The sequence below is a fragment of the Xenopus laevis genome, chromosome 3L, assembly GCF_017654675.1.
Source record: "Xenopus laevis strain J_2021 chromosome 3L, Xenopus_laevis_v10.1, whole genome shotgun sequence".
Taxonomy (NCBI): Eukaryota; Metazoa; Chordata; class Amphibia; order Anura; family Pipidae; genus Xenopus; species Xenopus laevis.
In genome coordinates, this window is record NC_054375.1 from 122,554,178 (window position 1) to 122,576,463 (window position 22,286).

General features: G+C 39.3%; 1 protein-coding gene across 1 annotated transcript in view; it reads left to right on the forward strand.

Moving 5' to 3' along the window:
• The window catches only part of plekho2.L (pleckstrin homology domain containing O2 L homeolog), a 30,232-nt gene extending 9,008 nt beyond the window's left edge, over positions 1-21,224 (forward strand). Inside the window, exons 3-6 of the mRNA XM_018253276.2 lie at positions 7,378-7,491; positions 14,954-15,058; positions 15,861-15,962; positions 18,793-21,224. Coding sequence (XP_018108765.1) covers positions 7,378-7,491; positions 14,954-15,058; positions 15,861-15,962; positions 18,793-20,106 — 1,635 coding nt within the window. The 3' untranslated portion in view covers positions 20,107-21,224. The remainder of the gene's footprint in view (positions 1-7,377; positions 7,492-14,953; positions 15,059-15,860; positions 15,963-18,792) is intronic.
• Positions 21,225-22,286: the final 1,062 nt, after the last annotated feature.

Here is a 22,286-nt window from a genome sequence, read left to right on the forward strand (position 1 = left end):
ATTATATATATTATATAATAAAAATTATATATACAGTCAATTATGAGACTGAAAAGGGGTTGTTCACCTTTAAATAAACTGTTAGTATAATGTACGGAGCAATAATCTGAGGCAATCTGCAATTGGTTTTTATTTTTTATTATTTGTGGTTTTTTGAATTATTTAGCTTTTTATTCAGCAGCTATCCAGTTTGCAATTTCAGCAATCTGGTTGCTAGAGACCGAATTACACTAGGAACCATCTTTAATTTGAAAAAGACACTAGAATATGAATAGGACAGGCCTGAATAGAAAGATAAGTAATAAAATGTAGAAATAACGATAATTCAGTAGGTTTATAGAGCATTTGTTTTTAAGATGGGGTCAGTGACCCACATTTGAAAGCTGGAAAGAGTCAGAAGAAGAAGGCAAAGAACTGAAGGCAGATTAAAAAGTTGCTTAGAATTAGCCATTCTATAACATACTAAGTAAACTCAAAATGAATAGGGCTAAAAATGCCATATTTTATATACTGCACTCATTGCACCAGCCTAAAGTCTCAGCTTCTCAATAGCAGCAATGATCCAGGACTTCAAACTTGTCACAGGGGGTCACCATCTTGGAAAGTGTCTGTGACACTCACATGCTCAGTGGGCTCTGAGCAGCTGTTGAGAAGCTAAGCTTAGGGGTCGTCACTAATTATCAAGCAGAAAATTAGGGTTTGTATATCATCTTAGATGATGCTACATGGTTGAATTGTTAAATTATGCACTGGTTTCTGTGATGGCATGTATTAATTACTAATCAGCCTTATATTGTGACATTTTTATTCTATGTGTACTGTATATTGTGAGTGGGTCCCTAAGCTCAGTAAGTGACAGCAGCACAGAGCATGTGCAGTGAATCATCAGAAAAGAAGATGGGGAGCTACTGGGGCATCTTTGGAGACACAAATCTTTACTGCTAAAGGGCTGTGGTTGCCTTGGGATGGTACAGAAGCACAAAACATAATGTACAACATTTCTAGCTACTTCTTTAATTAGGCTTTAGTTCTCCCTTAATATTATGTTTAGGCTTAATCTTGTAAGTGGCATTTTTCTGTGTAAATTGTGCGTGAATATATAGATATTATATATTCTATTTTCACTCTTTAATAAAGAGTGTTTATTTTCCCTTTAAAATGGAAAATATACAGTAGGGTTAATTTACTAAACAGTGAAAACAGAATTTACCATAATTTTGCTGAGGTAACTCTGTTACTTTCTATTAATGTACCTTAATACACTTTATGTGGTGCCATTATTGAGCAAAGGACATTCATTCTCTCACTTTGAAGTTGCAATAGACAGATGAGTAAGAGTTGTGGTATTGGGTGTGCTCTATGTGTTAAAGAAAGGTCTACGCCACATGTAAGTACAAATTTGCACCAGTAAGGAGACCCGCAGCAAAGAGAGAAACTTAACTTAACTGGGTTGTCATCTTTTCTGTACAACAGGCCTTCCCTTCTTAGGTGTCAGCAAAAGAGACCACAAACAAACAAACGTACTCCCCATTTATAAATAGTACATGTGCACAGAACATTCCATCTTTGAATTACACATTTATGCAGCGAGGGCTCATTTACAACGGCAGCCACCAGTGTGACCATTCTGAAATCTACAGAAATGTTGTGCTTACTGACACCATCCTTTTGTTATTGCTATTATAAAAATACATCTTGCTAAATGTAAGATGAATAACTGCCCAAAAGTTTTAATCAGAATGCAGCTACATTTATACTCACTGGAGCTCATTTACCGTATAAACATTGGGTAACCTGGGTAGTACAAATGGTTAGGAAAAGGACAAGGTGCTCCAGAATTAGATATATAGTCACTCGCCACATAGTAAAAGTGGTCCGGGTGCACCAGCCCCAGACCCCCAGCTTTAGGGAGCGGTACAGCAAAACATTGGAAAGTGGAGCTGACCAGCATTCAAACGGATCCACAGGACCAGAGATGTTCAGCCAAAAAATTATTTCATTGATAGAAAAGTTAAAAATATAGCTGTATTTCCATAACCTGGGCAGTAACCCAGGCCCGGATTTGCGGCAAGGCCGCATAGGCCCGGGCCTAGGGCGGCAAAGAAATAGGGGCGGCATGCCGCCCAGCCGCCGTTCAACTGCACCAGCGTTTTTTCGCCGGCGCGCTGGGAAGGCGGGCGCTAGGACCGCGCGGCCGCCTGGTCGGACCGCGCGGCCTAGGGGCGCCCAAAAGTGAAATCCGGCGCTGCAGTAACCTATAGAAACCAATCAATGATTAGCTGTTTTCAGCCAACTGCATTGAAAGTAGTGATGGGCGAATTTGGGGCTTTTCGATTCGCCGATAAATTTGAGAATTTCCAGAGAAATTCGCGAAACGGTGAAAAATTTGCGAAACGACACCAGCGTCTGTTTTTGATGGCAAAATTTCTTTTACGCCGGTGAATTTTCACGGCGGTTTCGCAAATTTACTCGCCGGCGGTGAATCGCGGGAATTCGACGCAAATTCGCGCCTGGCGAATAAATTCGCCCATCACTAATTGAAAGCAATCATCTGATTGGTGTTTGCCATAGGTTACTGCCCAAGTGCAAATTTGCCTACTGTTGATAAATGAGCTACAGACTATAATAAGTACACAAGCAACAGTAAAATGTAATACCTTCAAACAGGGCAGTGAGGTTCCCAGGGTATAAATAATATTAATATTAGTATGATGTAGAAAGTTATATTCTGAGACAATTTTCATGGTTCGGGTTTTTTTATTTTTTTTATTATTTGAGTTATTTAGCTTTTTATTCGGCAGATCTTGGTGCTAGGATCCAAATTACCCAAGCAACCATGCATTGATATGAATGAGAAACTGGATTATGCAAATAATAAAGGCCAACTGAGAAGTTGCTTAGAATTAGCTATTCTATAACATACTAAAAGTTTACTTAAAAGTGAACCGCCCCTATAAAACCAAAAACTAGCAGGAAAGCAAAAAAAAAAAAAAACCCATCAACATACACTACCACAAAACAAATTAGGACTCATTTTTAACCCTATCTGCTATTAAAAGCAAACTACAATACTCAGTAGGGTGAATAGGGACCATTGAGATTTCCCGCTGGTGGATAAATATGCCCCGACAAGTGCCAAATAGTGAGAAGAAGCCACATGCCAGAGAGTAATAAATAGAGTAGATCTCTTATCCGGAACTCCCTTATACAGAAAGCTCTGAATTATAGGAGGCCATCTCCCATATACTCCATTTTAAGCAAACAGTTCTAATTTTTAAAACTGATTTCCTTTTTTTGTAAAAATAAAACAGTTCCTCGTACTTGATGGTAACTAGGTTACATGTATCCATATTGGTGGCAAAACAATTCTGTCGGGTTTATTCAAGTTTAAATTATTTTTAGTCTAGTAAGTATGGTGAAATATGCTTTATTTGCAAAAACCCCAGGTCCCAAGTTTTCCAGATAATAGATCAGGTACTTGTATATACAACTAATATATATGTTTTATATACATTATATGTTATTTTTATATACATGATTTGAAAAAAAGAACTGAATATAATAAATTTGATTGTGTGCTGAGATATATGAACATAAATAGTATAGATAGAATTATTAAAGGCAACTGGACAATAAGATGGTTTTTTTTCCACTTGAAAACATCTCAACCAGTGCCGTCGTTAGAAATCATGGGGCCCTGTACAACAAAAGTTTCGGGGCCCCCTAGGCCCGCCCCCCAAGCCCCACCCACTCCACATCACAGTTAAAAGACCACACAGACATCAGCGCTAAAAAAGGTAACCCCCCCACACACAAGTTAAAAAGCTATTGGGGACCAGGGCCCCCCTATAAGTTAAAAAAAAAACATTGGCGCCTGGGCCTCCATAAAAGGTTTTTTTTTTTTAAAAGCATTGGCGCCAGGGCCCCCCTTATAAGTAAAAAAAAAATGGGGCCCCAAAGAAAACATTGGTGCCAGGGCCCTCCTTACAAGTGAAAAAAATTGGGGCCTCAAAGAATATTTTTTTAAAAAACATTGGTGGCAGGGGCCTGTAGAGTATTAAAATAATATATTGGTGGCCAGGGGATTAAAAAAAAATAAAAAAAACACACATTGGTGTTCAGAGGAATTGAACTCGTGGCTTCAGGACTTCAACTTTGCCTCCTTTCATGATTTTGGGTCTTTTCAACGCTTCAGGACTTCAATTTCGGCTGTTTTCATGACTTCAGGTCTTTTCGCTGCTTCAGGACTTCAATTTCAGCTGTTTTCATGACTTCAGGTCTTTTTGCCGCTTCAGGACTTCAATTTCGCCTGTTTTCGTGATTTCGGGTCTTTTCGCCGATTTGCGACTTCGGCTGTTTTCGTGACTTCGGGTCTTTTCGCCGCTTCAGGACTTCAATTTCGCCTGTTTTCGTGATTTCGGGTCTTTTCGCTGATTTGCGACTTCGGCTGTTTTCGTGACTTCAGGTCTTTTCGCCGCTTCAGGACTTCAATTTCGCCTGTTTTCATGATTTCGGGTCTTTTCGCTGATTTGCGACTTCGGCTCTTTTCGTGACTTCGGGTCTTTTCGCCGCTTCGGGACTACGGCTTCGGCTATTTTCGTGGCTTCGGGTCTTTTTTGCCAATTCGGGAGTTCGGAACTTTCGCAACTTTCGCAACTTCCGCATTTCAGCTGTTCGGGACTTCGGAAGGAGGCGGCACGGCTTTGGCACTCTCAAGGGGGGCCCGGCTCTTTTGAAAAGTTCAGCACTGCCAGGTCCCCCTTCAGGCCCGGGCCCGGTACACTTCTAACTCCTGTGCCCCTCTGATGGCGGCCCTGGTCTGAACACTCATCCCAGTGGCTTTTTCAGTTCAACTAAACCCTTGAGGGTAGTAAAGTCCCAGACATCCAATCACAATGGTTCCATTGAACTTCAGTAAGGTGTTGGCTAAAACTCACAGATGTGTGAAAGTGTGATCCAGTCAGAATGGTACCATGATTTTCATTGACACAGCTGTTAATCTTTCAATGTACTGATGGGAACTGTGAATTGGTGTAAAGCCACAGGAGTAAGGGTCTAAGCGGCATTGTAGGTTGATGACAAGTGGTGTCGCAGACCCCCTCCTCTGTTCAAAAATGATTTTTCCACTTTGCCATAAATGGCCTCTTTCACATCTTCTGTCCTCTCTATCCAAAATGTGGACATTATTGTCCATAAGGGAGTATCCCTTTGCCTTGAGATGAAGATAAACTGCGGATTCTAGTCCTGAGAAGGTAGCCATTCTATGTTGGGCCTTTCTCTTACAAAACGGTTGTTTTGTCTCCCAAATGTATAGATTGGAGCACTCTTCACTTCATGTGCTTTGCTGTTGGGTTTTAGGGTGCATACTTTCACACATTTTAGCTAACACCTTACTGAAGTTCAATGGGACCATCACTGATGGTGAAAGTGATAGGCTTTATTTATAGATGAGACTCGTGTTTAGTTCCCCTTAACTAAACAGCAGAATGCAGATGCATCAATGATGGAAACTTTGAAATAGAATGACAATTAAATATAAAAAACAAAATTGTTGTCAGAAAAGAACCACAGTCCATCTTTGTGCAGTCGAGAGCAGGGGGTGGCCAGCTGAAATGTTGTTGTCCCTGATATTTATCTTCGGCACCCCTCTGCTTTTAGCAAAGGGAAAAGGAAGAAGCAGAAGTGGAAAATATTACACAATATTGTAAAAGGAGTTAAAAGTGGAAACCATAAACTAAATGAAACGGGGAAGGTGAAAGAGAGAGACTTAGAAGGAGGAGAGAAAAATAGGAAACGGTGGTGTGAGAGAAGGAAGAGGCATGGGATATGTTATCTGGAAACCTGTTCTCCAGGTAACTCAGAATTACAGAAAGGCCTTCTCCCATATACTCCATTTTATCCAAATAATAATAAAAGGAAAAACATTTTTAAAAATTTGATTATGTAATAATAAAAAAGTACCTTGTACTTAATCCAAACTAAGATATACGGTAATTAATCCTTATTGGAAGCAAAACCAGCCTATTGGGTTTATTTAATGTTTAAATTATTTTCTAATAGACTTAAATAGACTTAACAAAGTAAATGGGAGAGAAGGAGAGAAAAGGGTAATGAAGTACATATAGTTATAGAGTAAGAAAATTAGATAAAGTGGGAGAGGTGAGAAAAGAGGAGATATGCAAAAGGAAAAACAGGACAGAGTTAAAGAAGGGAGTACAATAATATTTGTTATGGGGAGGTGTGCTTGCCAAAAGCCCTGCTGATATATTGTTTTGCTTCTGTAAAAATGTTATGGACATGGGTAGGGTGCTTTCATCAACACATTAATCATGTGAGGGAAGCTTCAGCCAACTATGAAACCCTCTGATCTAGTCTGCACATTCAATGTTTAATTCTAGTTTTAAATTCTGAAAATTCCTTTGTATCTACAGCATTTGTCTTTACTAAATCACCCAATTTCCTTACAAATCTCCATGCTGTGAAACAATGTTTTCTTCCCTCAAACTTTATATTGTCTCCCTGCTGGTAAAGCTTCCCTTCTGAAATACGTTGCTCCTCAATATAACTGTGTCATAGTATTTTTCTTAGATCGCCAGGCCTCTTAGTATTGGAATTTAGTGCTTGCAATATGAAGCACCTCTAGGAATAATATCAACATCCAAGGTCCAAAAGCCCTGGAAAGAAAATACTTAGCTGCCACACTGTGTAACAAGCTAGTTCGCTCGTGTTTCAAATGAAAATATTTAAAGAGGTGGTTCACCTTGAAGTTATAGAATAACCAATTCTAAGCAACCTTTCAATTGTCGTCACTATTTATTTTTATAGTTTTTTTATTTGCCTTCTTCTTCAGACTTCTTCCAGCTTTCAAATGGAGGTCACTGACCCCATCTAAAAACAAATGCTCTGTAAGGCTACAAATGTATTGTTATTGCTACTTTTTATTATTTGTCTTTCTATTAAGTCCTCTCCTTTTCATATTCCAGTCTCAATGTATGGTGGCTAAGGTAAGTTGGACTCTAGCAAACAGATTGCTGAAATTACAAACACGAGAGCTGATGAATAAAAAGCTAAATAACTCAAAAACTACAAATAATGAAAAATGAAAACCAATTGCAAATTTTCTCAGAAAATCACTCTCTACATCATAATAAAAATCCTTTGCTTTAAGCGATTCTGGACACTGCAGTCCAGTGCAGGTGTGAGTAGAAAATGATGGGTTAAATTCAGGATTTAGCAATATATATATTTTTTCCCCATCTAGTAATTATTTACTGCTAATCATGGTGCTTTGTGCAACATAACACTGCTGATCCCTGGTATATTTCCCAAAGCTACATGTATGTCAAAACCCACAGTCATATTTTATTGTGTTGGCAGAATGACCAGAAATGTGAGACACTGGAGCTTGCTGACTATGAACGGTGCCAAGATCATAAAGGTTTTCTAAAGCGCAAGAGGCACTTCAACCTCATCCCCTCACCTCAAACCAAGGTAAATATGCGGGGGTCTGGGGTAGTGTTAGTTATTAGACCGGATGAAGCTGTTGGGATTTAGGGTAAAACTCCACAAGCGGTTTTTGTCGGATCAACACCCATCGACAAAATGTATGCGACAAGTCGGATGGAGTCGCAAGCGTCAAGATATAATTGGACTGAATGAAAAGTTGGAGGTAACTACACGGTCCGACTGTCGGATGAAGGCGCTGCTTTCTACATCCACATCCGACAGTCGTGTCGGTTTGTGTGTAATGTAGTTTTTACCTGCGACTTTTCATTCAGTCCAATTTGAATCTTGACGCCTTTGTCTCCAAACGTTCATGTAGTTCTACCCTAAGTATGCATTATGGAAAGAAATTAATCTAATGGGGGAATATAAAGGTACAACAATCGAGGTGACATAGTAACCAACCAAAGGCATTGACCAATCAATGCTACTTTTTGTCTGGTTGCTATAGGTGACTAGACCTGTGGCAAACTTTGAACAATGTATTACATCATCCTGGCTCACATTCACAGCTTTCATGTTTGTTTGTGTTTTAAAGGACTAATAAACCTTATTTTTATTCCATTTGCTATGCAGTAGAACCCCCATTTTATGTTTTTCAGGGGACCAATACAAATTGGTATAAATGCTTTATTCATAATATATAGGTGAGATCACAAAAAACTGTGTAAAATGAGGGAAAACTTAAAATCAGCAGATTTACTTTACTTTTTGTAAGCAAATTTTTGCTTGTATTCTCCTTCTTGGACTTCCAACATAAATTAAATGTGACAATCTGATCACAAGAAGCCAGTAACAAGGGGGTATGGCCTAATACTATTGGCAGTAGTGATGTGCGGGTCGGGATTTCCACCGAACTGCACCCGCCCAACTTCTGGGTTCCTTTTATAGACCCGCCCCGTCGATGACATCACAAAAGGGGTGGGGTAAGCATGCGCAGCGTCTATGTAAGTAGTGGCCTAGGGGTTTTTCCTGGGATAGAAAGGAGAGGATGAGCATAAGGAGCTTTTATTGCAAAATTTAAAACATGAAAGGGGTGTCCAACAAATCTCCAACTTGCCTTCCCAAGAGATGAGGGTAGACTTAAATCCAGATCCTGTGGTTATAAAACCCAGCTGAAGACTAGTGATATATGACCTCATGAGTGAGAATTAGCTATTGTAAGGGTTATTATTATTGTTAAAGTGTAAAGTGCTGTACAATAAATGGGTGCATACACTGGATATACAGATTACATAAGAGGACCCTGGCCAAAAGAACTTGCTATCTAAAGGAGTTAGATCCTATGCCAAAGTGTTGCAGCATCGCTAGAAGAAGAAGTAATAGTATTCGCCTCAACTGTCTCAGGCAAGTCCAAGAAAGATAAGGCAGTGATTTTCACTGTGGGGTATATATATATATATTTATTTAAACACTGCTGTTGAGCTAGGCTGTGGCATTTATTTCTCTAGCTGTTCTGGGAAAAGGTATTGTTCTGTTTGCCTCCAAATTGCACAGTGATGCACATGGTCCGCAGTCAATATGTGAGCTGATGATGTATATATGTAGCTGTTGCTATCTATGGAGATGATGTGATCTTTTATAAAGTTTAAAACTGTGCACAAAAAATAACACAAGTTTCTGGATAAAGACATGAATGGCTTGCAAAGTTCCAATCATAACAATGTTTTAAAATCCACATTTCCAGATGTCAGACACTGTAGTGGGAGAAAAATGTAACATTAATGGAAATGATTGCTGTTTGTTTATAATCTCAGACATGTTTATCATTAGCACTGAGTGATGTTAATATCTGTATGTCATGCAACATTTTTGGTGTAAGTCTGTGGGCAATTGGAGCTAAAACTTTGCAATATTCATTTAAAAAAAATCTGCTACTTGCCAAAATTAATATGTTAAAAATGAAGGCAAAAATCTGACTGGTTGCTATGGGAAACAATGTTATCAGCTCCTATATCTCATGCGTTACATTTAAATCTATTGACGTGCATTGTTCTTGAAGCTGCAGTATCTGGTACAATAGTGTGAATGGGAACTTGCGCTGTTTAAAGTGGAACAAGTTAGGACTGCCAAACAAAATCTAATTCTAAGAAACCTTTTTAATGCACATTCATTAAAAGAGAACTACTGTGAAAATGTAATATAAACTTCATCAGCCTTCTAAGCAAGTTAATCTTTAGTATCCCTGTGTTAACAATACGTCTCTCTACATGCAGGAGTCAGAGTCAGATTTTGATAAAGAGACAGGTCAAATACATTGGTGTGTGCTCCCTTTGCATGTACAGGTATGGGACCTGTTATCCATATCAAGAATGCTCAGGACCTGGGGTATTCCGGATAATGGATCTTTCTGTAATTTGGATCTTCTACTAGAAATTGTATAAACATTAAATAAACCCAATAGGCTGGTTTTGCTTCCAATAAGGAGTAATTACATCTTAGTTGGGATCAAGTACAAGCTACTGTTTTATTATTACAGAGAGAAAGGAAATCATTTTTAAAAATTTCGATTATTTGATTATAATGGAGTCTAGGGGAGACGGCCCATAGATAACGGATACCACACCTGTACTTAATATAATTGTCTTTCAGAATAACTGACTCTGACACAAAGCTTGCATGTAGACAGGCAGATGTCCGAGAGAGAATAGTGAATATGAAATTGTTGCAGAAATGGTACAGAATTTTAACTGATTATATAGAAAGTTCCTTATTCCCAGAAAATATGTGTTAAATATGTATTTTTCCAATCGTTCCCCTTTAACAACTTTCAGTAGTTACATGAAAACATAATTGCAATTGAAAGCAGAAACTCCCTTTCTGCACTTCTGGTTCTTGACTCTGGAAACGATGTAGCAGAAAGTCCGCCTTCAATATTTCTTCACGGGTCTTTTAATAGGCTGGATTCTGCTGAATTGTTTTAAAAGCCAGATGATCCAGTGTAGAGCACAGATGACAGGCAGATACTGTTTTCAATAGCAGGTATATTTACAAATAAAAACAATTTATGTGTAATACAGGTTTGCGGACAAATTTCTTAGGTTGGCAATTCCATCCTTTAGACATGTTTGCCCCTTTAAGGTGACTTCTGCCTTTGCACAGCCCCCTGCCAGCATGATATTATCCAAAATATTTATGCACAGTACAGAATCGACCTTATGCAGCAAAGTCTGATTCATAGCGGGAGGCGACTTCCCAGAACAGGCAATCATTCAGGAAGTCCTCAGCACAGGGGCAGCCTTTTCTTAAATCTGCAAGCACTTTTAACCATTTCGCTGCAAGGTGCTACGCTGTGCTCTTGTTAACAAGTATATGACAAGTATTTATTTGCGTATAAACTTTTAGAGCTGTTAACACTAGCATATGCCACAGGGGTAGTGTGTCGGCTTAAAGGGCTTATATAAGGTCTAATGATCCTGCATATCAAATGATGTATTCTTCTTTAGATTATTGACTAATCTATACACAAATTTGCAGCTCCCTTGGGAGCAGATTTATCAAAATGTGAGATTATCGCTCGCCACAGAAAAACTCACACACTTTCTATTCATTCTCAGGGAATTTTTTTAGAATCGTATATATATAAAATGGTAAACTCTAACTTCTACCCATTGCTAAGTACGCTTCTAAAAATTCCCATGAGAATGAATAGAAAGCATGTGAGTTTTTCTGTGGCCAACGCTAATCTCACATTTCGATAAATCTGCCAATTAGTGTTGCTTTCGTCACAAGCCCATTTAAAAAGAAACCCTTCCCTCCTAAATAGCAGTTAAAGGAACACTTACACCAAAAAATGAAAGTGTTTTAAAGTAATGAAAATATAATGTAGTGTTGCCCTGCACTGGTAAAACTGATGTGTTTGCTTCAGAAACATTACTATAGTTCATATAAACAAGCTGCTGTGCAGCTATAGTGGAAATTGAAAAAGGCTATATGGCACAGGTTAAATAGTAGATAACAGATAACACCATTATGTGATATCTGCTATCTGCTATGTAACCTGAGCCTTTTCTCATTTGAATGGCTGCCCCCATTTCTACACAGCAGCTTATTTATATAAATAATAGTAGTGTTTCTGAAGCAAACACAGCAGTTTTACCAGTGCAGGGTAACACTGCATTATATTTTTATTACTTTAAAACACTTTCATTTTTTTATGTTACTGTTCCTTTAATTGAGATATTTAGTATGCTAGATATGCAGCATAGGTACAAAATGTGTGACATCCCCTTAAAAAAATGAGTGGGACACCTGCATGAGTACTGACTTTTCCCTAGATTTGTTGAAAACCTGTCTGTACCAGTAACTGAGCTACCAAAACAACCTTTTCTTGATAATGGGTTGAGTGCAGAGGACTCTTGTATTTGACTATATGTATTTTGTGGTCACAGCCTCATTGCACCCCCGCCTAATGGTTTTAAAAAATAGTGGTGAGCACAACTTTCCCTTGTTTGTTATAGTTTATACAGGAGCAGTGACCAGATCCATGTTGTAGCTCCCACCCTTCCCAGCTATAGTCAGGTGATCCCACTGGTGTCTAATAAAAGGGCAGCCAAGTATGGAGGTTTACTTTGAAAGCAGCAAGTAAGTTGCAGGTAAAACCTAGTCCCTTTGTAAAATGTATAATGAAGCAATAGAATTCTTAATGAATCAAATAAAATTGAGCATAGGACTGGTCAGATATGGGATGACTTTGACGTAGTTGGCCAGCTTAAATATATTGCAATATATGGACAAACAATCCCTGTTTTGTTTAAAGGGTAAGGCATTTTTCAGTAGCAGTATGCACAAAATGTCGCTGTCTTAAATATATTGATAATGGGTTGAGTGCAGAGGACTCTTGTATTTGACTATATGTATTTTGTGGTCACAGCCTCATTGCACCCCCGCCTAATGGTTTTAAAAAATAGTGGTGAGCACAACTTTCCCTTGTTTGTTATAGTTAAACTGACAATATGTCTAGCCCCATGTCAGATTTCAAAATTAAATATAAGAAAATCTGTTCGCTCTTTTGAGAAACAGATTTCAGTGCAGATTTCTGCTGGAGCAGCACTAGTAACTGATGCGTTTTGAAAAAAATATTTTTTCCGATGACAATATCCCTTTAACTACTAAGGAAACATACCCTGTGGGCTGCAATGGGGACCAGAAGGTATAGGGCCCTAATTAAAGAGCAATTTCAACATATACAGTAGAACCCCCATTATATGTTTTTCAAATACATGCATTGCCTGAGGCCAGATACATAAACCACAGCTTTCTTTCCTTTTGCAATATCAGCTACTGTGACCCTTTACAGAACGATCAGCGGAAGCTAAGTTGCACCGAACAAGACATGCTTAGCTGGAAGCACCCATCTTTTAATAGCTATAGCAGCACATATGTATTTATGGTAACATTAAGGTCCGTAGAAGAAGGCGTTGGCCTCTTGTGTTAATGTGAGCAAGTCTTCATACCTGCAAGAAAAAACTCTTAACAAACCTAACAGTTTTCATAGTTTTTCACAGTTTTGTCTTTCATAATTACTAGATAGTGCAGGCATTGTATTCAGCACTGTACATAGTATTTCTCAAGCACATCCCTGTCCTCCTACAATATAAGATTTGGACCCCAAGACACTTCTGATCAATCTGACTATATTCAACTGTATATCCAAAGTATCTGAATAGGGTTTGCATTTACAATTGCCTATAATATGCAAGTGCCAATACATTTGTGACAAATTATTACAGCATGTGGTGCCCGTTTTTTGTCCAGCAGTAGCTAACACTAATTACACATGGAAGAGCTGTTATATGTGGTAATTGTGTGGGTTTTTTAGCTATAAGGGGATTTTTTTGGCACCAAATATAAAAATGGCAAAACCGAATCAGCAACAATAGATTTGCTGAAAATGGAACCAAATCTCTTAATTTGCAAATTTAAAATAAAAAAAAATTGCATTGTTAGTGAGCAAAAAATTATCACATTCAGTTGCCCATAGCTTAAAATTAATTCGACTTTTAGGTAGGGATACACCAAATGTACTATTTTGGGATTTGTCTGAATCCCGAACCGAATATGCATATGCAAAATAGGGTTACAAAGAACCGCTTACTCTTTATGTGACAAGAAGTTGCCTGGATCTATCCAAATCCTGCTGAAAAAGGCAGAATCCTGGATTCAGTGCATCTGCTGACCCACAAACAGACCAATAGAATGTTGTGCACCCCTAATTTTTCCAATTAATTAAAATATTATTAAATTAATTATGGAGAAATAATGCAAATGATCCGTTATTTCCATTTAAAATTATCATTTAATTCGCAAAAAATGAATTCATATGTATAATTCTTCCCCTATTTTAAAGGAGAGATAGTTATGATATGCCCAGCCCTCATTTGAAACACAGATATTGACTGTAATAGATCTATAGGGAGCGCCAATAAAGGGGCCATTCTTAAGATAATATTAACCTTCAGCCCAAAGTGAAACCAGCACCATATGTTTATTTTTGCCTACAAAATTAGGGAGGGGTTCACTTATCCTATATGTCTCCTTTATAGAAAGACTATTATTCTACAAAATGTTGAACTGCATAGTAGCTGAGGTTGAAAAAACACAATCATCATATGAAACCGAGTATGCTCAGTGTGTAACATTAGAAAGAGGACAGCAAGGAATGTGCTGAAGAAGGCATACAACCATCTCCTGAAGTTTCATTGTATCTGCTGATCCAGCTCTTTTTGGTTTCCACACTTTAGGGCAGAGACACATGGTCAGATTCGGGGAGATTAGTCGCCCAGCGACAAATCTCCTCTTCTTCAGGGCGACTTATCTCCCCGCAATTGCCTTCCCACCGGCTAGAATGTAAATCCCGGCGAGATGGCACTCGGAGCGCTTCATTTTCCGAAGTCGCCCGAAATTTCCTCGTGAGGCAACTTCGGAAAACGAAGCCATCCCACCGGGATTTACATTCTATCCGACAGGATGGCAGTACGGGGAGATTAGTCGCCCCAAAGAAGAGGAGATTTGTCGCCGGGCGACTAATCTCCCCGAATCTGACCGTGTGTCTCTGTCTCATCTATTTTTTTGTATGCTCCATTAACGTATTAACATGAGCAGCTCAGACATGGAGGACCGAGTAATGTTATTTATTTGTGACTAAGGAAGAGAGTTTCCAGCAGGAAGGTAAGAGTAATAGTGTGTACAGATACCAACCCCTCCCTTTTATGGAATGTGTGCAACAGCAAGAGGAAACTGGCAAATATGCACAGACAATAACTGATAATCCTCTCCACGTGAATAACATCCCAGAGTACAGCTCAAGTGATACATCATAAATCTCTTTTCTAGGAGCTATGAATAAAGGCTGTATTCCACTACAGCGGTACGGAATATTGCTTCTCAACAGATTCAAATCTCAAACCCTTTCATGTAACTGATTCATTGCTGCTCACTTGTGTTTAAGGGGCAGGATCTGAAGTTTCAGGCCAGGAACGTGGAAGAGAGAGACTCATGGATCCAAGCCCTGAATGAAGGGATCAACCGAGGAAAAAACAAAATTTTTGACGAGGTAAAATTGGCATGTTTGAGCATAATGAAGTATACGTGTAGTTTAAGGAGAACTAAAGCTTAACTAAATGATTGGGCTCCTGTACCAGCCCACTCAAACCACAGCCCTTTAGCAGTAAAGATCTGTGTCTCCAAAGATGCCCCAGTAGCTCCCCATCTTCTTTTCTGCTGATTCACTGCACATGCTCTGTGCTGCTGTTACTTACTGAGCTTAGAAACCCACTCACAATATACAGTACACATAGAATAGAAATGACACAATATCAGGCTCATTAGTAATTAATACAGATAATTACTACATGGCAGCACAGAAACCAGTGCAATTAGCATCAGAATTTAATAATCAGCCGTGTAGCATCAGTTTATATTGAGGACAACCTCATTTTCTGCTTGATAATTAGTGACGACCCCTAAGTTTAGCTTCTCAACAGCTGCTCAGAGCCCACTGATCATGTGAGTGTCGCAGACACTTTCCAAGATGGTGACCCACAGTGACAAGTTTGAAGTCTTGGATCATTGCTGCTATTGACAAGCTGAAACTTTAGGCTGGTGCAATAAATGCAGTTTATAAAATATGGTATTTTTAGCCATACTCACTTTTAGGGTTTACTTCTTCTTTAAGCACCACTGAGGATCTGAAGTCAGCAATGATTCTAGGGTCTTCTAATATGCTTATGACCTCACGAGTCAACACCAACGCTGAACTGGATTGCAGAGAATATGATGCTTTACTGAGTTGCCAGTCATCAGCCAATGCAAATTTGTGAAGGTGATTTATGATTAAAGGTGTTACTTGTCTGCAGGTGAACGTAGACTCCAGCTGCTCATTAGAACATGTGACCAGGGACCGAGCTCAGAGGGGAGCAGCAAAGAGAAGACCTCCTACCAGGATCCACCTCAAGGGGGTAAATTAAATATATTGTTCAAGTTACACTTAAACCCAGTGTAAGGGTAATACATAAAAGTCAAAATTTGCACAGCAACCAATGAAAAGTTTGCATTCAACAGGCGAACAGTAAATGCCTATGTGGCTTTTAGTAGTTTTTTGTGTATCTTCTAGTAATAGGATTTTATTAAATAGGAACTAAACCCCTACCCTACATTCAAACGATTCTCCCCCTGCAGCTGCATTGCTATAACTTGAAAAAATCATCAGCCCGGGAACCTTTCTTGCCAGGAATAACAGCATTGCTGGTACATTTTTAATTCTATGCCCCCAGGCCAACCTATTACAGTATTACCAGCTAAGTAAAAAGCAGTCAGAATTCAACTCTATACATGCAAGATTTTATAAGTATCTTCAATTAACTCTAAGGGGCACATTTACTAAAGGGCTAAGTGACTAACGCTGGCGATGATTCACCAGCATGACGTCATTTTGTTACTTTGCCGATTACTAACGGGCGCAGATGTCACTTTGCTAGCGAAGCAGATAGACGCTAGCGTTGCTTCGCACTCTAACGCCAGATGATTTTCCGCTCTGGCGAATGGACGTAACTCCGCAAATTCACTAAGATGCGGATTTTACTGAACTTTCGCCAGACTTGCGTTCGCCAGCTCAGACCAAGCGAAGTGCAATGGAGTGCACAAGACTTCCTCAATTTTTAGTGAAAACATTTTCTAAGTCCCAAAATACGCTGGCGTCTTTTCCTTTTTTCAGAGTGATAGCCTGCAAAAATTTTTTACGGGTAACCGGGTTCCCCCATACATTTTCTAACATATGGAACATTATACAGTGGGCTCATGTGTAGGGCATTATAACAACTCTATTGTCTTTATTAAGGTTCCCTGGGCTTGTGCAATGTAATGTAATTGCTGCCCCTTTAAGGCCAGCCTGCCAGTGTGAAAGTGGCTGCTTTGGCATGGCTAAAATCATTGGCTAATCTAAGCTTATAGCTGGGCTACAATTCTAAGGACTGATTATATATCAGGGCCTCTCTAGCTATTTGGGGATGCTGAATATTTAGCCTTACAAGTGGTAGGCATGTGCAAGGCTTAAAGGAACATTAACATCAAAAAATAAAAGTGTTTTAAAGTAATGAAAATATAATGCAGTTTTGCCCTGCAATGGTAAAACTGCTGTGTTTGCTTCAGAAACACTACTATTGTTTATATAAATAAGCTGCTGTGTAGCAATGGGGGCAGCCATTCAAAGGAGAAAAGGATCAGATTACACAGCAGATAGCAAATAAGCTCTGTCGGTCTAATGGTGTTATCTGTTATCCATTAGTTAACCTGTGCCATATACCCGTTTTTCAATTTCCGCCATTGCGCCACAGCAGCTTGTTTATATGAACTATAGTAGTGTTTCTGAAGTTTTACCAGTGCAGGGCAACAGTACATGATATTTTCATTACTTTAAAAAACTTACGTTTTTTGGTGTTACTGTTCCTTTAAGGCATGCGCCCAAATCACTGTGTACACACCTACACCAAACATCTAGAATTTGCACCAACACTGAACTAAACTTGATCCTTAATACATAAAAGAGATCAGGCTTTACAGCTCTGGATAACTTTCTGTGACTATTTTTTGGTTTACATTTTTTTTTTTTAAATCTGCGCATTACAGTTGGGCTGTGATTTAGTATGCCAAATCTTTTAAGGAACATTCAGTATTCAGCTGAATTTAAAACTGATGGATTCAGCACCGAATGATGGAATGACAATTTTTACTTGGGTGTCCACCTCTTGTTGCTCTTAGCCTCAAAGACACAATAAGTTGCCCTCAATAGGATTCATAACTTCTCTGGAGGAAGTTAAAAGATAGGTACCAGCACACATCTAATAATACTATGTTACGGTGATATTGTCATCTATAGAAAAGCAATTGCAGTTCTTTTGGAGACACTAATCCCCCCAGCCTCTTGTTACTCCAGAAATCAACACCTACTAGCTAAACTGTGAAATAAAAGTTAGATGTGTCAGCAATGCTTAACTAGGGCATAGTGTAGCTCAGGGATCCCCAACCTTTTGAACCTGTGAGCAACATTCAGAAGGAAAAGGAGTTGGGGAGCAACACAAGTATGAAAAATGTTCTTGAGGTGCAAAATAAGTGCTGTCATTGGCCATTTGGTAGCCCCTTTATGGATTGTCAACCTACATTGAGGCTCTGTTTGGGTTTTATTCAACCAAAACTTGCCTCCAAGCCTGTCATTCAAAAATAATCACCTGCTTTGAGGCCACTGGGAGCAACATCCAAGGGGTTGGTGAGCAACATGTTGCTCACAAGCTACTGGTTGGAGATCACTGGTGCAGCTGCTCATTGTCTGAGCCTGGGGCAACACTGAATTGTATACGTGATTAGGAGACAATTTGTGCAAAAAGAAGAGCATAGCATCTATCTGCCAATTATACAGACACGTTACTATCATAAATAGGAACCGGTGAATATCACTTTAAGAACTTTAGCGTTACAGTCCCATTAAATAGTGGAAAACAAAAATAAGAAGCTCTTAGAGGGAAGCCATTGCCACACCATGTTATTGGGTAACAGACACCTATTGTAGTGTTGCAATGTCTTGTGTTGATCACATTACAAGAAAGTGCAGGCAGGCCATAGAATAAATGCATAGTATTTCTTTTGCATACTGCTCTTTAAACATTACTACTACTAGACCATTTTAAAATAAAGCTTTTTGTAACAGTGCACAGAGTTGCAAAATTTTACTCTACTGCATGTGTGCAAGTTTTTAAAAACATTTTTTTTATTTGCCTCTTTATGCATTTTATACAGGTGTCTGAAGCTGCTGAAGATGGATCTTCAAGATTAGACCTAGAAAAAGTGGAAGGTGTGGGTCATATGCCATTGATGTCCAGGTCTGAAAATACAGGAGCATCTCCTGAGAAGGAACGTGTGAGTAAACCTACCACCCAACCAGAGCCAGTCCGAGAGAAGAAACCTGTGAAAATTCCTGTTCCACCACCAAAACAAGGCCCTGTGCCAGAGAAGGAACAAACAAAAATACCAATACTACCTCCAGATCAGACTTCTGCACCATCATCCATAGGAAAGCCCCATCTGGATAAAACAGACAGTGTTGTACCAATTATTCACCCACCATCACCACCACCCAAAATTCTTAAAGAAAACATTTATGCAAGAGAGAAATTATTGTCTGAAGGTGGAAACACAAACCCTGAAGTAAAATCAGATCTTAAAACACCTGTTAGCGGAAGCAGAGAAAACTTGGTAGATAACAATAATCCTCCCCAACCTCCACCAAAGATCTTATCTGACAAAATGAAAATTAAATGGGAGGGATCCACTTCAGATCTATTGGGCAAAGATACAATAAAGCCAGTTGACAGAGGGAGCAAAGAGAATCTGGTGGAATTTGATTCTGATGAACTTGGAAAGACTGATCTTGGGTCAGCTGTGTTGTCTGATGAAGCAGAAGAGCCAGAGCTAAATGATGATATAAACAGCCAACAGTCTAACGATCAGGACATCTTTGATCACCTCGATGAGAAAACCATTGAAGAAATTGAAGAGAGTTCAGAAAATTCTGAAACAAGAGAAATGCTTGACCTTAGTGCAGTGCAGGAAAAGGCTAAAGAAGTGGCTTTTGAAGACTCAGGTTGCATCCAAAGTATGGAAGAACACTTCTCAGAAAAACAAAGCACACTAATGCCAATTAATGCTACATCAGCAAAGTCAACATTTCCTGAGAGAATACCCAGGTCCTCTTCTCTGGGAGATTTCCTTTCAGAAGATAGTATGGGGTTTGAAAGCAAGTGTGGGCATAAAAAAACAATAATACATCTTACTAAGGACCATCTGCATCAAGTTGAAATGAAGCTTGCCTGTGGAAGGGAGAAAACAGAGACACTTTTAAATCGGGTCTTGCAGGGAGAGCTTATGAAAAGTCCTGAAGGCAATGGGCCAAAGGCAGAGACACTTCTAAATGAGGCTGTGAAGCAACTCAAAGAGGCATCACAAGTATTACAAGAGTTACAAGAATCCAGTAACATATCAACAGATGTGGCTGGGGCAGTTACCTCGAAAAAGAGAGAACTCGTGACTCTGTACAGAAGAAGTGTCCCTTAGCTTCTACTTAGTAATAATACTGAGAATAAACCTCAGAAGTGCAGCTCTGAGATAAGTACCTCCTTTCTAAAACTGCTTCAGCACTTTAACCTTTTCTCTCTCTCTTCTGTGTCAGTGTTTCCTGTGTATGTTTTGGGAACGGACATTGTAGATTATTGTACACAAGCCATGATGTCGCCCAGCTCAGCTAATAATTGATTCTAAATGCATTATGTAGGATTGTAAATAGAGTTATTCATCAGAAAGTTCCAAATGGGTTCATCTTACACTCCATTATACACTCGTAGCAAAACAGATGTAATATTTAAATATATTTGAGATTAAAAACTGTATATAAGAGGTTTTTTTAAGAAACATAGATTAAATGTTATATATTAAAGGAGAACTAAAACCCCCCAAAGAAAAAGCCTCATAGTCCATTACTTAAAAGTGCCTCTGGATATAACGCTGCCTTATCTATGCAAAGTTGCACAGCGGAGCTCATGGCTGCCATCTTCCATGTCTTTGGATTTCTTCGCTAATGATCTTTTATGTACATGCACAGTTGGAGCCAGTCTGGTATTTGTGCAGGGCCGGATTTACATAGTAGGCACCCCTAGGCCTGCTGATGTTTGTCACCCCTGTCCCCTCCCTTTTATTTGCTCAAATTTTCATTGTCTGGACCGGAGCAATGGAGATTGGCACACGGGAAATTTAAAAAACTACTTTATCTCCTGAGCATCCACAGTGTTTCTAAACAAATGTGGGTGTGGTTGGGCAGCATGCCGTCCCTAAAATCCTGCCCGGGTCTTGGTGGCCTCTCCACAAATCCGGGTCTGTATTTGTGCTAACTTTGCATGCACAGGAAAGCCAAAAGGACAGAAGAGGATTTGGAGATACTGCCCATGAGCTGTGCTACTCTGCATTCAAGTAATGGACTATGCGGGGAGGAAGCAGGGAGAGGGTCAAGTAGAGTATAGCGGATGGGGGCTTTCTCTGTAGGGGGTTAGTTCTCCTTTAAGGTGGATCTGTCTATTGACCTCTATCTTGGCCTTGCATAAAGATCATGTGAATTTACTTGTTAAGTTATAATTATCTTCTACAGAACACGCTATAATAAAGTTACATATTCCTCTGAATTGTGATATCACTCACTTGGAGTAATCAAATCATTTTTATGTTCTTATGGCATGTGTGTGAAATTCCTGCTAGTCAGCTACTCACTATAAAGTTTGAACACCTATATTATTATTATATATTTTTAAATGTAGCATTGGTTTATACATATATAGTTAATTGACATTTCCATAGCATTTCTGATATCATGAACTTAACTCAGGAAAAACAATATGGAGGAGCAAACAGAGAGACATTCCTCAATATGACTTTATTGTATGTTTCATCTAGCTGTTGGGCAGGTGAAAGAAAGTAGTTCTTGGCAAGTCTCTTGATTCCGTCTTCTTGTCGCCAAACGACCACCTTGAGGTAGGCAATATCGGTCTGATCCGATCGTGGGCCCTAGGGCCCAACGATTGGATCCAAAGATGGCTAATGGGTGGTCGGATCACGGGACCGCATCAACGAACAGATGCGGCCTCAATCCGACAGGATTTTTAGTCTCGTCCGATCGACATCTGGCCGACTTTCAGCCAGATATTGATCGGGGAAGTCCGTTAGAGGGCCTCATACACGGGCCAATAAGCTGCCGACTCGGTTTGTCAGTAGCTTTTATCGGCCTGTGTATGGCCACCTTTACAATGGGCGATATCATGAGAGAATTGGGTAACAGCCAGGAGAAGAAACAGGTCTCTTTTGCTAATGTTTTACCGTGACACGTCCACTTTAATGACTTTCGGCTAGGTGAAACTGGTCAAAATCGGCCATCACTATTTGTGGGTTCATCTGTGACTGTTAGCTGTTTTGACCTGCTAAAATATGTCTGTCTTAAATCATAGTACAAACGTTTATTGACATAGTGTATCTTTTATAAGAAAGGCAGGACGTTCTACTCATGAGTGTGGGACTGTTCTAGCATCTTCATTTTCCATGTGGGAAAAGTTACTCTGTTCATAAATAACATGCAGCTTTCACAGAAAAGAGGCAATCAAGGCAAACAGATTCACCAGAAATAGAATTAGCCCATAGAAGCTTACACAGACTGGATTGTAAAGTATGATGCTAACATAAGAAATATAGATTTG